At 40.4% G+C, this 16198-nt stretch overlaps 1 protein-coding gene across 2 annotated transcripts; it reads left to right on the top strand.

Annotated features, from left to right (window-relative positions):
- The first annotated feature begins 1549 nt into the window (after positions 1-1549).
- On the top strand, positions 1550-15674 carry COPS8 (COP9 signalosome subunit 8). Of its 2 annotated transcripts, XM_023228705.1 has the most exons (9): positions 1682-2280; positions 2968-3032; positions 3357-3427; positions 4820-4868; positions 6084-6216; positions 10626-10733; positions 12362-12424; positions 13454-13501; positions 14641-15674. In XM_023228705.1, coding segments are annotated over exons 3-9 (483 nt in total). In that variant the 5' UTR covers positions 1682-2280; positions 2968-3032; positions 3357-3425; the 3' UTR covers positions 14721-15674. The 2 variants fall into 2 exon arrangements, with proteins under 2 accessions (XP_023084472.1, XP_023084473.1); XM_023228704.1 differs by lacking the exon at positions 2968-3032 and having other exon boundaries at positions 1550-2280.
- Positions 15675-16198: the final 524 nt, after the last annotated feature.

Genomic DNA, 16198 nt, shown 5'->3' on the forward strand with positions numbered 1-16198 from the left:
AGAACTAATAGGATATATATCTCTTTCTTTCTATCTATCTATCTATCTATCTATCTATCTATCTATCTATCTATCTCTCGAGAGGAGTTTATTAAGTATTAACTCACATGATCACAAGTCCCACAATAGGCTGTCTTCAAGCTGAGGAGCAAGGAGAGCCAGTTCGAGTCCCAAACTGAAGAACTTGGAGTCCAATGTTCCAGGGCAGGAAGCACCCAGCACAGGAGAAAGATGTAGGCTGGGAGGTTGGGAGGATAGGCCAGTCACTCTTTTCGCATTTTTCTGCCTGCTTTATATTTCTAGCTGCGCTGGTATCTGATTAGATGGTGACCATCTAGATTAACAGTGGATCTGCCTTTTCCAGCCCACTGACTCAAATGTCGATCTCCTTTGGCAACACCCTCACGGACACACCCAGGATCAATACTTTGCATCCTTCAATCCAATCAAGTTGACGCTCAGTATTAACCATCACACATATCATATCTTTTCTTATTCGTGCACTTCTTTATATTAAACACCTGATTATGCCAAAAGGCCAGTCCATAGTCCTTTTGCCTTTCAGTCCTTCCTTACTCATGAGTGAGTCCCAGGTAGAGAGTGGAGGTAGAATTCATGCATATAAAGTGCGATGAAAACAGGTAAGTTCACTTTGTGCAGCGTGGTTCTGGTAAAAAACAAAATACATACGCATGTATAAGCTATGAAGTACAAACTGTATCATTTCTGTGATTCCACATATGAGTTCAGTGCACTTATATTAGTATTTAAAACTGGCATTGCACAACGTCAAGATGAATGGTAAACTTCATGCTAACAATTTAAATCTAAATTTTTCTTGGAATGATATTAGATAACCCATAAAAACACTATGAAAAGGGAGAAACTGAGAGGAAAGAGAAAGTTTTATATTTTATGACCTTAAAGTCACTTTCCTTCTGTTTTTTGAACAAGGAAGCTCTGCACTTTTCTGAGCCCCACAAATTATGCAGCCAGCCTTGCAGCAGGCAACAATCAAAGCCTCTTTCCTGGGGGTCTAGTGAGGGATGTAAAAAACAAATATGTTAATAAATAATGTGCAATATACAATGTTTGCTAACAATCAGTGCTGTGCGAAACTAAAACTAAAGAGGCCAGGATGGCTACAGCAAGCCGGGGGAGAGCTGAGAATCAGATGTAAATTCTGAGCGATGGGAAGGGCCCTGGATTTTAGGGCGTTGTGCATAAGAGTAACCAGATGGGAACATCACACACTGGGGCCTATCATGGGGAGGGGGGAGGGGGGAGGGATTGCATTGGGGAGTTATACCTGATATAAATGATGAATTGATGGGTGCTGACGAGTTGTTAGTACAGCACACCAACATGGCACAAGTATACATATGTAGCAAACCTGCACGTTATGCACATGTACCCTAGAACTTAAAGTATAATAAAAAAAAAAAGAAAGAAAAAAATGGGGAAAAAAATAAAATAAAATAAAATAAGGGAGAAAAAAAAAAAAAAAAGAGTAACCAGATCTGCTCTACGTTTCAGGAAAGAAAAAAAAATTCCCTCTGGCTGCGGTTCCAAGAATAGCCCGGAAGGAGGCAGGGGTCCTGGCTGGAGAAGCGTGGCCCCGGAGTGGGGGGCTGTGCGGGGCGAGCCCGGGCGGGGGACGCTACCCAACAGGCAGGTTTGGGGAGACTCAAACCTCACATTCTGAGTTTTTAAGCTTCTCTCCTCAAAGCAGGGAACTCACGAACGTTTCGTGAGCGGCTACGGTATGCAGGGCACGGAGCAGAGCCCTAGGGTCACTGACTTGACCAGGACAGCCGAGCAGCTGCAGGATCCGTCGGTTCCCCAGCAATTTTAGTATTTAAAAATGCGTTACCGTTGCTGTTGTTTTCTATATATTGGATGTCTTCGTGAAGAACCCTCAAAAGTGCAACGAACTCCTCCCTGCCAGGGGGCGGCCGTACCCTCTGAGCACAGCTTCCAGCAAAGCCGGCCAGGTCCTCCAGGGCACCGAGAGAGCCGGCCAGAACGGCGGCGCTCTATCCCGCCCGCGGCAATGTCTGACGGCGCCCCGGAACTGACGGTCTGGTACGCAGGGGCGCTCGGCGGCAACGGCGGCTTTAAACGTCATCGCGGGCGCGACGCCCGAGGGGCGGTCTGGGGTTTGGCTGTCCGGAAGGTGCGGCGGCGAGACCGGCCGGGAAGATGCCAGTGGCGGTGATGGCGGAAAGTGCCTTCAGTTTCAAAAAGTTGCTGGATCAGTGCGAGAACCAGGAGCTCGAGGTAGGCCTTTGCGTTCCCTGGGAGAAACTGCGGAGTAGTCTTAGGCCCCGGGGCGGCACTAGTTTCCAGGGTAACGGGGTCTGAGGCTCGCAGGCTTTGGGAGCTCGCGGGGCTGGCGCGGGAGGTGGACGTGTGGAGCCCTGACCGTCGCGGCCTGCTGCGACCGGGCCCGGTCTCCCCTAACTCACCGGGACCTTTTTGTTATATGTCTTCAGCTTGTGAACCCGAAAACCCTGTGCATCTTTGTTCCAGCACCTACCGATAAGCTCATATTAATTAGACATCTTTCATTCCCAGTATCGGGTTGGGAGAGAGTAGTAATGTGGATTTTATCAAATATCTTTTTATACACATACACACCAACACACACACCCCAAAGCGCACACACACACCAAGAAAGACGTGACCATTGTAACCTTTTCTTAACTCACAGAGCCTTTCTCGTAATATCAAGTAAGCTTACCATTTTGTCTTTAGTAAGACAAATGAAAGTTATGCAGCTGTTAAAGTTAACGTTTTTCTTAGACACTTAAAAAGCGTTTATATCATTAGTTTTAAAATTAACTAAAGGAGACAACATCCAGAAGAAGCAGCTCTCTAATAAACAATAGATACTTCCCAGTTGAGTTAAAATTGAAAGAATTGTCTTTGCAACGCAGCTGTGGTGATTTTCTGTCTCTTATTCAGGACGCTTGATGTAATGGGCAGAATCAGAATGCTTCAGGAATCTGTCGAAATTGTTTCTTATACTAGTAAGATCATTTAAATGGGAATTTGAGAACTGGGGAAGGGGATCCGCTTACATATTCTTGAATGTATAGAGAAACTGAGGCCCAAAGGGAGATAAATCAAAGCTGATGACGAATATAAACTTAATACTCAGGATTTTCGTGTTTAATACTTCTCTAAGCTGTTTCTAAATCTATACTAGGACTATAAGATTATTTATAATCTTAGACTAAAAAGGCTTACTTTTTAATTAGTATTTGTAAAATATTATTTCAAAAATGAAAGTTAAAGGGTAAATGAGGTTTTTTAAATTTTGTGTTGTTTTGTTTTCATTTTTGGCCTTTTAGGCCCCTGGAGGAATTGCTACACCCCCAGTGTATGGTCAGCTTCTAGCTTTATATTTGCTCCATAATGACATGTAAGTACATTTAACCTAAAGCCAAGAGCAGCAGGTTTCTCAAAAGTTATATGGAAATATTTCTGCCCTGAAGTAGCACCACCAAACATAGGCACAGCAAGCTACCTCTTTTATTATAATAACTATTACGTCTATTTCCTATTGAATAATAGCTTAATGAATTATTAGGTCGTCATTGTCTTATATATACTTTCTAGAAAACATTTCAATTTATTATGAGAAACTATGTCAGTAAATTCATTTAATCTTTGTCTTTTTAAAATACTTTTATGATCTCTATTTACTTCATATTAATAAAACAAAAGAAGTGGAAAGAGAAGATTGCAGCCAAGAGATTCATTACAAACATGTATGAGATTTCTTGAAAGTTTTTTTTTATTTTTAATTATTCCTATTTCATGTTCACATGGAAAAGTCAGAAAGCATAACTATGCTAGGCCAGGCGTGGTGGCACACGCCTGTAATCCCAGCACTCTGGGAGACCGAGGCAAGTGGATGGCTTGAGTCCAGGAGTTTGAGACCAGCCTGGGGATTATAGTGAAACCCTATCTGTTCTAAAAATACAAAAAATTAGCTGGATGTGGTTGCGTGTGCCTCTAATCCCAGCTACCCGGGAGGCTGAGGTGGGGAGAATTACCTGAGCCCAGAAAGTCAAGGCTGCAGTGAGCCGATACTGCGCCACTGCACTGCAGCCTGGGCGACCAAAGTGAGACCCTGTCTCAAAAAGAAAGCATAACTGTGCAAAAAAAAAATCTCCTGTAGTTCTCCTGTAGACTCACTGATCATTCCTGATAAAATTTTATTTTAAATTGTTCCAAAACCTTTCTTTTATATCTTTCTAAAAACTAAATTGAAATTTTTATTACACATGTAAGGTTTTTTTTTTTATTTTTTGTAAAACTATCCTTATATGTTTGTCATAGTTCAAGCCTCCAAACCTATACAAACTCCTGCCTCGGAAGCTCTGTACCCACTGGTAGGAGGGACTGTGACAGGGAGGGAAGTGTTGTGCACCGTGCTTATTGTCAGGGAATGCTGGAGCCTTCATAGTACATAAATTTGTTTACTTTTATATCCGAATAAATCATTTGGGCCGTTCTATACGTCCTCGTGTTTTTAGTGTGCTGTTGCCTTAATTTAGGATATGGATTATTATTTTTAAAAAGTTCACTAGAAATGGCAAAATATTACTTTGGTAAAAATATTTCACGTCCTTTTTATCTGGAAAACTACTATTGTTTCTCCAAAACAAATTCATATAACACTAAATTTGACTTTGTGTTACGTGAAGTCTACTTCTGAATGTTTGCCGTGGGACCTGATAGTTTTTAACGTTTACTGAGATGATTATGTTTTTAATTGATTATTCTTCTTTGTGGTGGCGTAAATTAGGAATAATGCCAGATATCTTTGGAAAAGAATACCACCTGCTATAAAATCTGTAAGTATCCTTTAAACCTGCCTTACTGCTTTAATGTAATGACATTCCCTTAAATGGCAACCTTTTATAAGTTTCTGTTTTCTGTATGACGTCCTAGAAATAGTCATCAAAGTAGTATTAAGGATTCAAAATACATCTCCAGAGTCCTCTAGTCAGAAATTTGAATTTTGCTGGGATGATGTGGAATTTGTGCCCAGTTCCTACTGATTAGATTTCTTGAGACACTTCTATGTGCAGCTTCCCTGGTTAAACAGCTGAGCCAGTTTAGATGAAGGAAGGTCCTGGAGGTGGCGGAAGCAGCCGAGGTGATTTTCAACCGGTTTATGTTGCTTCTTGTAATGGTACTTATTTTGAAACTGCCATTGTTTACAAGAATATTCTAAGAATGATTCACAGCAATAAGATTATTTTTGCTAATTAGGATTTTAAATTTCTTATTTTGGATGGGAGATTAGAAGAAATAGCCTGTGAAAAGAAAAGGTTCTTCCAAAGTGGAAGGAAGTAAAATTTTAATGTCAGATGATTCCACGTGTCTAACATGAGCGTGAAGTGAAATTTTTAACATTCTCAGGATATTACCAAGATTTCATCTGAACTTTTGTTCATTGTCGATATTCATCAAGAGATCAGATTAGTATTTTTACTTTTTTTTTTTTCCTCACACATCCTGTTAAGTAAGATTGAAATATTCCTCAACTTCTTTGGCTAAATAAAGAACAACTATAAATTATGCACATAAGTTTCAGTGATATTAGTGGAAACTCTGTCCTTAGAGAGGCTACAATGTGTGACATCTTAGATTGACAGTCTCTATTGTTAACCATTTTGCTATTACTTTTGACCTAAATATATATACATAATATATCTATGAAATACAAAGACAGCATCTTTAAAAACAATGCTTAAGCTAATTAGTCCCCAGGCTTAATTCTGAAATGGTTTTGGACTACTTTCTCATGCCTTAATTTGCTGTTGTAATTAAAAATGTGTATCAGGCCTACAGATAAATTTTACCTTACTGCTCATAGTGTTTAAAAACCCTTTTGATAGTGATTGGGCTGAAAAAGTAATTGCATCTTTTAAAATAAATGTTGAATTAGGTTTTAATGATGTAGCTAACAAGTCTTTGTATCATTTCTGGTATTTTGTTTTAAGATACAATCATTGGTACATTTACAGAGTGAATACCCTCTAAGGCAATAATATTTATTGCAGGCAAATTCTGAACTTGGGGGAATTTGGTCAGTAGGACAAAGAATCTGGCAGAGAGATTTCCCTGGGATCTATACAACCATCAACGCTCACCAGTGGTCTGAGTCGGTCCAGCCAATTATGGAAGCACTTAGAGGTAGTGTTTCTTTGTGATTAAAAATGAAATTAGATGAGACTTAGTCCGTAAGTGCTGCAGTGTTGAAGTAATAAATCAGTGGTGTGTGTTTAAGTAGATATTTTTGATAGGTGAAAAGAGCAGTTTTCAAAATTTTTTAGATTTGCCTTCATCATGCTTCTTCATTTTTTGTTGCTTGAGATTACATTGGCTCCTGTGCCTTTGTTGTTTCTTAATTCTATATAGAAACTGCTCATCAGTTTTAAGTTTTGTTTTGTTTTTGTTTTTGTTTTTTTGGTATTAAAATGAGATCTTGTAATATTCTAACAAGTTTAAGGTATGGGTTTGTAGAGATGTGAAAATAGAGACTGCTCTTTGAATTTTGTCAGACTTAGCCTTTGATAGGTGTTGTCTTAAGCTTCTGGATTTTGTAACTAATCAGTTTAATACATAGATGCTCAAATGCATTTTTAATTGCTTTGAAAGATCACAAGCCTGGTGTGACAGAGCACTGATCCCACAATAAAATCTCATTCCCTGCCTCTCTGCGTTCTCCCACCCTTAACATTTGCCTCCAGTCATCCTGGTTCACTCTTTATAAAATTGTATAATCTTGTTTTATGTTGTGTACTCTTATTTCTTACTGTTACCCTTACTTCCACAGTTAATATCCACCTTCACTATATGTCCTCCTGCTGTGGAGGAAGTCAGGGAGCAGGAATTTTTTAATAACTGTTCATCATTTTGCTAAGGGATATCAGCTTTACAGGGCAGCAGACAGCAAAGATTGTTTCTGAGATGCACATAATTCCCTTGGAATGGTAAAATTCTTAGCATCATAAAACAGAACAATGTAAGTGACAAAACAGGAGGCAGCTTCTTTAAATGTGAATGAAATGAGCAGAATCCTAAGGCAGGCAGGCAGATGGGAAGGGAGGAGTATGGAAGAAGGTTGCACAGGTATAGCAGGGGCAGTTTCAGAAAGTAGCACCGGAAACCTCTTCGTGTAAGGCCTGAGGAATTGGTGTTACAGTGGACTTTCGTAGCATCCTTGTGATTCAGCCTTGTGATTGTGGTGGTGCGGTCACAGGCCATGTGCCTTTTCCCAGTGTTACACAGCGGGTTCATTGGCAGGACTGGGCTTGGGGCTCTTTACTCATTCAGCAAGCATTCTGTTGTGCACGGTCGGGTCTGTAGTTCTATTCCTTCCCAGAGCCTCCTCTCACTGAATTCCATGAGACTGAGAATTGCTGGAAAGAAGTTCAGTAGACCCAGGAAAGGCTATTCAGCATACCACGTGGGAGTTTGAACTCTGGATCCGTGCTTCTGGAGTTTAAATTCGGATTCTTTCCCTTACTGGGGTGACTCCTCAGTGTCTCATTTTCCTTCTTTGTGAAATGTGGTTAGAAATAGTACTTTTTGCCGGGCGCGGTGGCTCAAGCCTGTAATCCCAGCACTTTGGGAGGCCGAGACGGGCGGATCACGAGGTCAGGAGATCGAGACCATCCTGGCTAACACGGTGAAACCCCGTCTCCACTAAAAAATACAAAAAACTAGCCGGGCGAGGTGGCGGGCGCCTGTAGTCCCAGCTACTCGGAGGCTGAGGCAGGAGAATGGCATAAACCCGGGAGGCGGAGCTTGCGGTGAGCTGAGATCCGGCCACTGCACTCCAGCCCGGGCGACAGAGCGAGACTCCGTCTCAAAAAAAAAAAAAAAGAAATAGTACTTTTTCAGGTTATAAATGAGTTAATATATAATCATGTACATTATTCTAAAGTACTACAATATTCCTGAACATATCCTGAGACTTTTACAAATCTCCAGATTCATGAATGGTACTGTGGTTTCCTTTGTAAAATGCAGCCAGGGCAGGATGGTCTCTTAACAGATTGGTCTTACTGATGAATTTAACATTTTGCTTCTTAACATATTAGAAACTTATTTTCTAGCTAAGATCTCTTTCCATTCTATTCTAAATTAGGCACAGTCCTATTAGAAAACTGAAAATGACTTAACTGAAGAGAAGCTAGCGAAAAGTATTTTTGCAGGAAACAAGGGCTGAGGAAGTACCCAGGAACTAGGGAGACAGTAGCCATTCTCATCTGAGGCCTGAAAGGGCAAGGTGAGGGGCCAGTGTTTCTGGGGCTGCCCCACAGGGTGGATACAGAAGGTCAGCTGAAGCAAGGCAGGGAAGGGACATGGGAAGTAAATTCCCTGACCTTCTTTCCCAGCCTGTGACCTGATAGACCCCCGTTTGCCAAAGCAGGAGAGCTCAGGTGCCACAAGCATTGGTGGCCAGCCTCCCTGGCTTACAGCATGGCTGGGAAAGACAAGAGGATTCGAAAGGATGGGAGTGACGCTAGCTCCTCTTCCCTTCTGTCTCCAGCACAGGCAGAGATGGATGAGCGGCACTTGAGTATTTGTTGAACAACTGAATTTGCGTTCTGTTAGCATTTCTGTTTTCACCAAAAATGTGTTCCATCAACAACTACCACAGATATTAGGTGCTGGCTCAATTTATTCCACCTTCCAGCATGTCATTCTGGGGCCTGAGGTTACAGATTTCACAACGTGGGGATCACAGAGTGACTAGTTGGAATGTAGATGTGATTCATGCCAAGTGGATATTGCAGCTTCTGAGACTAAGAACACTTAGCCTTTATTTTTGCTTCGTCAACTCACTTCTGCCTCCCATTGCATGTTTTTCTTTCCTTTTCCAGTTACATCTTTTTACTTTTCTCTCCCTTTTGTTTATCTCCTCCATTCTTACTGTATTCCTGTTTTATTCCCCACTCTAAAAATATGATCAGAATATTTGAACTGAAGTAAATGTTTTTGAAATATGGTTGGCTTACCACATGAATATAGTTTTATGGTGTATTCTTTTGTTTCTCTAAAAAAAAATATTTCATTTCCATTGTTGGCTCAGTTCTTTTCCATTGAATGTCTGCAGCCTTAATAGAAAACGTTTTTTGGTGTTGTAAAGTCTGTTAGGTTACAGGCTGGTTAAAGGAAGGAAGGAACCTACAATAATAAGTGTAAAGCCACAGAAGGAAGAGCGGACAGACAGTGGCTGAGTGAAAGCTGGAGAGGATGTCGGGCTCAGTATGAAGGGAAGGCGGGGGATGTCAGCAGTTTTTAAGGAATCTGAGAAAACAAAGCCTGAGTGTTGGAGTTGTGCCCCATTTTGGTCCTTGTGATACCGTCAACAAGCATGTATTTGGCATAGATTTCACTAGAGATGCTAGATGTTTGGGGGACTATAAAGATAAGAAGAGATAGCCCTTCCTGTTGAGAAGTTTGGAGTAGAATTGAAAAGAAGCGGGTAGGTGGAACAGTGTCTGCTGCATAGGTGGAAAGTTGCTTGTTAAAGTAGAAGTGTAAACGATACTGCTGAGTTTAGAGAAGGGCAGAGATCGTAATGAATTATAAACAGACTTAGGAATGGTAGAGAGCAGACAGGAGGGCATTTCAGGCCACGGAACAGCATAAACCAAAAGCCCCAGTGGGAGAAGGTATAAGACTTGTCTGAGAGCCAGTGGACTAGTTTGGCACAAAGGGCATCTGAGGGAATTGGTGTGGTTTGACAATGTCCCAGGAATGGAGAGAAGATTTTAAATACGTTAGGGTGTTTGTTTTACATACGTCCACTGGCCTATTACATATGGAAAGTAAGATCCAGAATATTTCCTAAGCACGTGGACAGCCAGGTGGAGGCGCTCTTGCGTTACCACAAAGCACTGCACAGGAAGAAAGGCCAGCTGGTTCCACAGTGCTCAACTCCACATCACTCCTGAATTGATTTATGTGGGTATGTGAGCCTGGGGACAATCCTAAATGCCATTTTCAGGAAAGTTTTTGTTGCTGGTGTTGTTTGGCAGTCTCTTCTTAGACTCATTCTTTCAGGGTGGGAATTTAGGAGTTTGAACCTTAATTCAGTCAAGAGTTTGATGCAGACTTGAAGAGTGCCCCAGTTACAGGATCTGTTCCGTGACTCCCAGGTGTAGGCCTGTATTAGAGACGTTTTTGAAAAGGACAGCTGATTGATTACACAAATCAGTTTTCTGCTGCTTTGATTCCAGCATTTGTGAATAAAATAAGTACATTTATACCCCCATTGCGTAAACGAACTGTATTTTCTTAGGGTTAGAGCCTTGTGTTTAGTAACCCTTTTCCATCTTTGTAATTTTCATTATCTGAGATTTTTCATCCGAGAAGAAGTGTAAGAAATGTATTTTTTTATTCAGCAATATTTGAACCCCCTTTACATACTGGACATATATATTTGTATCTATAAGCACAGAAATCTTTGGGTTCATCTGGTCTTGCTGGTGAAAACTGGACAAGGACAGCGGTGTGATTTAGCAACGTGTTTTGAAAATACCTGCTCCCCTGGTTCACTCTTTGCCAACCCTCCACTCCCACAATAGATGCAACAAGGAGACGCGCCTTCGCCCTGGTCTCTCAAGCGTATACTTCAATCATCGCTGATGATTTTGCAGCCTTTGTTGGACTTCCTGTAGAAGAGGCTGTGAAAGGTATTTTTGGCTTACTTTTTACTTTACAAGGAAAATGGAAAATAGAAGTGTGAATTGTAGGTTCACAGTCTCCTCTGAAACGCTTGAAACAGAATATGCTTTTGAAGTCCAGGCAGTGTTTTTTGAGAGGTGATACGAAACAGGTGTTGTGGAACACCCAGCAGGCACCCTGCAGTCAAGCATATTAATAGTTCTGTGGCAAGCAAATGCGTGAATATCCACACAGTTGGTTACAAAAATATGTCTTAATTGTCCTCTTTACTCATATCTGGAAATCCTTATTTCGCCCTTATTTGGTAAAGGCGGCATCATCCCCACATCCCTTTTCAGCCCATTTTCCCTGCCATTTCTGACCCATACCCTAGGCGCTTGCTTGCTCCCCACTCACACCTACCTGCTGGTCTCTCCAAATGTAACTTCGCATTTTCATTTCTCAGCTGATGCCCAGACTAATCCTTCCTCTTGCTCGTTGCTATAAAATACTGTATACACCTGGCCGGGTGCAGTGGCTCACACCTGTAATCCCAGCACTTTGAGAGACCAAGGCAGGTGGATCATGAGGTCAGGAGTTCGAGACCAGCCTGGCCAACATGGTGAAAACCCATCTCTACTAAAAATACAAAAAATTAGCTGGGCATGGTGTTAGGCACCTGTAATCCCAGCTGCTTGGGAGGCTGAGGCAGGAGAATCATTTGAACCTGGCAGGCGGAGGTTGCAGTGAGCCGAGACTATGCCACTGCACTCCAGCCTGGGCAATAGAGTGATACTCCGTCTCAAAAAAAAAAAAAAAAAGAATATTATATACACTTTGTTGCATTGTTTTACCATGATTGACATTTTTGATTCTCCAGCTACAATATGAGCTCCATCAAGCACCACATGCTAAATTTCCAGGGCCTAGCATAGTTCTAGATACATGAAGATAGGTTAATGAAAGTTCTTATAGTAAGTTATTAAATACTTTTATTTATTCTTTTGGCTCTTAAAATTGATCCATCATTTATTTTCTATATATAAAATACTTCAGAGTTCACACTCTCAGCTGACCACCTGGATGTGAATCCTGGTACCACCCATCCGTGATGCTAGTGCCTGTGTGACTTAGAACAAATCACTTGAATTCCCTCAACTTCATTTTCCATACCTGTCAAATGATGGCCCTGTATCCCACTTCATAGAGTTGTGGTGGTTACATAAAATGATCCCTATAAAAGCACGTAGTCTGATACCTACAGGTAAACCTTCTGTATGTGGAAGCTGTTTTTATTATTGCCATTTTTGTTATTACTGATACGATGATCACAAAAGGCACTGTATGAGTTTTCCTTATGTTTGCTTTAAATAATACTGATTAGGTTAATATTATAATGTATTCTTGACAGAAAACTAACCATCTTTTAATGATTATAGCAGCCTAATAGAGTAAAATGAGGCTTTGATACCTGTTTCAGAAATATTTCAATAATAAGTTTCCATGGTCTTTTTGATATACCTTTCTAGTAAAAATGCATATGGTGGGTTATACTAAACACATCAGGTCTTCTGTACAACTAATGTCATGGACAAGTTTTGGATTTTGTGGGGTGTGTTATTCTTTCCGCATCTTTATGTATAATATACTTTTTTAGGTATATTAGAACAAGGATGGCAAGCTGATTCCACTACAAGAATGGTTCTGCCCAGAAAGCCGGGTAGGTGGAGCTTTCACACATTTATGCAGCATTGAACTCTTCTAAGACTGCTTCAGGTTTTCAGGCTTTGATTTTTGATAATTGGATATAAAATTCTGCTATACTAACATAATGGAAATAACTCATTTTAAATAAAGCGTCGACAGGGTAGAAAGAATCTTTTAAAGATCGTGATTTATTTTCTAACGTCAGTTATTTCTAATGATGGAAATAACACATTTTAAATAAAGCATAGTAGACGGTAGAAAGGGATCAGCTAGTTTAAACTCTTAAAAATTTATTTCCTGTATATAAATGATTTTATATAGGTGTTTCATGGTCCTTCTTACACCATAGGTTTTACTCAATATTAATCTCCATCCTTTTATGGAGCCATTTGTAACTGAGCTTATCCTTCATATCCAAACTGTTGTCTGTATTAAAAAAAAAGCTTAAATATTCAACTGCCCCCCTTTTCTGCTTGCTCTCAAGTTATATGGGCACTTTTCCTGTGGCTTCCACTTTCACAGTTAACTTCTCTAGCCCTCCTTTTAAGGCCTTAATTTCTGTGACCTGCCCTTGTTGTCATTATCTGAATTCCCAGCCCCTCAGTCTTGCTGTTGGAAGTGAGCCACACTCATTCCTGCCTGATAGTTTCTCTTCCTTCTGCTGACCAGGAGTGTCCTTTTCTGCCAGGTCTTTAGAGCCAGGCTTAATGCCCACTTCCATAAACCCGCCTGTATCCACGTCAACCCAAATTTCCTTCCAACTACTTGGAATGTCTACGTTTAGACATTGTTGAACGTACAGTAAAGGATTCTCAATGTGCTCAGCCCTTTGAGTTACAAAGAGTGGGAAGACATGATCCCGGTCAAGTGAGATAGTGGGGAAGAGTAACATAATGAAGACTTATAATAGAAGACGGTTATTATCCCTGTTTGAGAAATAAATGGCCATAAATGCATGTTGTGCTGAAAATCGCATGTTCTATGAAAGGTCTTTACAATGACTTTTGTAAACGGAGCTGTACATTTTTTTTTTTTAATTTAGTTGCAGGGGCCCTGGATGTTTCCTTTAACAAGTTTATTCCCTTATCAGGTATGTATTTTCATATGCACATTTTTTAAATGTCTCATTGTTCCTAATTTCTTTTTTGTAGTATATATATGTGTATGTGTGTGTGTGTGTGTGTATCTATTTCTTACCTTGCAAACAGAGGTTGAATTTCATAAATGTGTAATAATACATCTGGTTACAAGAGTGAAACTGGGCTCCCCCAGAGCTTGCCTTGAGGCGGTGGCCTCCTCTGGGCCAGCTGCAGAGCCTTCTTATTCTCATGTTGGGACGGCCCGCCAGAGCTGTTCACCAGCACTGTTATTCAGAAGGCATCCTGAGGCTGACATGTAGTAACGTAAATGTTGGAATGGAAATTCCTTGAGGTTCTTTGTGGATTTTTTTTTTTTTTTTTTTTTTGGTTCATTGACAATTTAATATTCTTCAGTGAAGCCTGGGGCATGGTAGGCATGCTAATTATTTCTTGACTTTAATGTTGCATGAGTAGGGATGTTTTCAAGAAGAGCTGTGATCTTTTAAACGAGATGTCGCTTGATAAAAGTGTCTTTAACCTTTACATAGAGCCGGGCGCGGTGGCTCAAGCCTGTAATCCCAGCACTTTGGGAGGCCGAGACGGGCGGATCACGAGGTCAGGAGATCGAGACCATCCTGGCTAACACGGTGAAACCCCGTCTCTACTAAAAATACAAAAAACTAGCCGGGCGAAGTGGCGGGCGCCTGTAGTCCCAGCTACTCCGGAGGCTGAGGCAGGAGAATGGCGTAAACCCGGGAGGCAGAGCTTGCAGTGAGCTGAGATCCGGCCACTGTACTTACTCCAGCCCGGGCAACAGAGCAAGACTCCGTCTCAAACAACCAAAAAAAAAAAAAAAAAAAAACCTTTACATAGAATACTTCAATGACAACAACATCAGGCATGCCTTTACTACCAGTTAGGTAAAACCATACTCATAAAAGTTGAGACTTCTTGACTTGCTTTTCAAAAATGTCCAAGGCTCTACGATGTAAGATTTTGTCTAAAACCAGGACAAATCTAAGAAAGTTAACTTACTGTTAAAAATTGAAGGCAGTTAAAAATTGAAGGCATTAGGGGAGATAGGTGTTGGGGCCAAAGCTTTGTTACAGTGGTATCTAACTTGAAGTGTGTTTATTTCTGTAATGTACAGAGCCTGCTCCAGTTCCCCCAATACCCAATGAACAGCAGTTAGCCAGACTGACGGATTATGTGGCTTTCCTTGAAAACTGATTTATCACTCTGAGTTCAAGATTCATCTTCAGAATCCTGTATACTGACAAATATCGAAATGTAAAGTTTGTATTTTCAGTTTATTGGATGGCTTAAGCACCTCAGCATTCCTTACTGAGTACGTGATAAAATACATATAGAATATAAAATATACTGTATACATTTTGTCCTTAAACATTATGCTGAATAGTTGTTGAAACAGTTCTTATTTTGTAATACTTAATAATCTGGATGGAGCCCGTCAGTATTATAGTTAATTTGTTTTCTGGTGACTCATAAAATAAGATTTCCTGTTTCATGTAGAATAGTGTTTGTCAACTGTCTTTTGTCTGCCCCAGCACATGCCACGCTCTTACCTGTACCATTGGTTGATAATTGTCATGACTCGTGGACTTGAAGCAAGACTGTCCCCAGGCACAGTATCGGGATCCCTGGGGATTATGATTCACGCTCTTTGGAGAACGTGCTCTCTTTTCACCCCCACCTCCTGAGAGCCACTAATGTAAAATACAGAAACATAGCTGAGGAACAAGTAGACTATTTCCATACGAAACCAGTTTGTTGACTTTAGATTTTTTCCAATAGTGTGAGTATATCCATTGCTGGCAGTGGAGGGCTTGCCATGAAAATGCAACTTATTTAAGACATTCATGAGATGTATTAACTTGTGCTGTCTCCTTTTAGAAGGGAAAACAAGTGTGGAATGCATTGTATGAGCAAAGAAGCTATGAAGATACATGATACACTTTGTACAACTATCCTGCAGCCCATTGGTTGCTTGTATTTATCCCTTGGCTCAAGTTCTGCCCTTTGGAGAAATACTGAGCAAGTCTTTCATTCTGTGTGTGACAGCCCTCTGAATATTTGAAGTTGTTTGTTGGAACTTCAGGTTATAACAGCCCTTAGTTCATTTATTCTGCATTTGTTCAATAAATATTTAACTGAATTCTTCAACTATTTCATCTAAGATAGTTTCTGGAAATTTCACTCTCTCGATCTTTCTGTGGACACAGTCTATTTTGTCATTGTCTCAATATGAATCTCTTAAATAGAAATGAGCTGTATGGTGAATGTGTGGTGATAATTACATAATTTATTTATTTTAAATGCATTTTAGTGTCTATTTCAGTTTTTCTTAACATATATGGGAATACTTTTTGAATTGCAATTTTATTTAACCCGGATAGGTAAGTCATATTACAATTCCTTGTTTTACGGTTGAGGAAATGGAAATTTAAGAAGTCAGAGGATCAGTAGAGTGGTCAAGAGAATGACAGTGCCAGTTTTTTTAACTTCCAGATATTAAGTACAAACTGTATCCCTGGTTATTTTTTAAAAGTAGATTAGAGTCAGTCCAAATAAACAACAGTGTAGACTACGCAAGTGTAAAAGGAGTGAAGATCTCTCTGCTAAACTGGAATGATCTTCAGAGAGAGAACGTAGAAGTAGTTTATCTGGTTATTTTGAGGGTAACAAAA

This window comes from Piliocolobus tephrosceles, chromosome 11 (assembly GCF_002776525.5).
Source record: "Piliocolobus tephrosceles isolate RC106 chromosome 11, ASM277652v3, whole genome shotgun sequence".
Lineage (NCBI taxonomy): Eukaryota > Metazoa > Chordata > Mammalia > Primates > Cercopithecidae > Piliocolobus > Piliocolobus tephrosceles.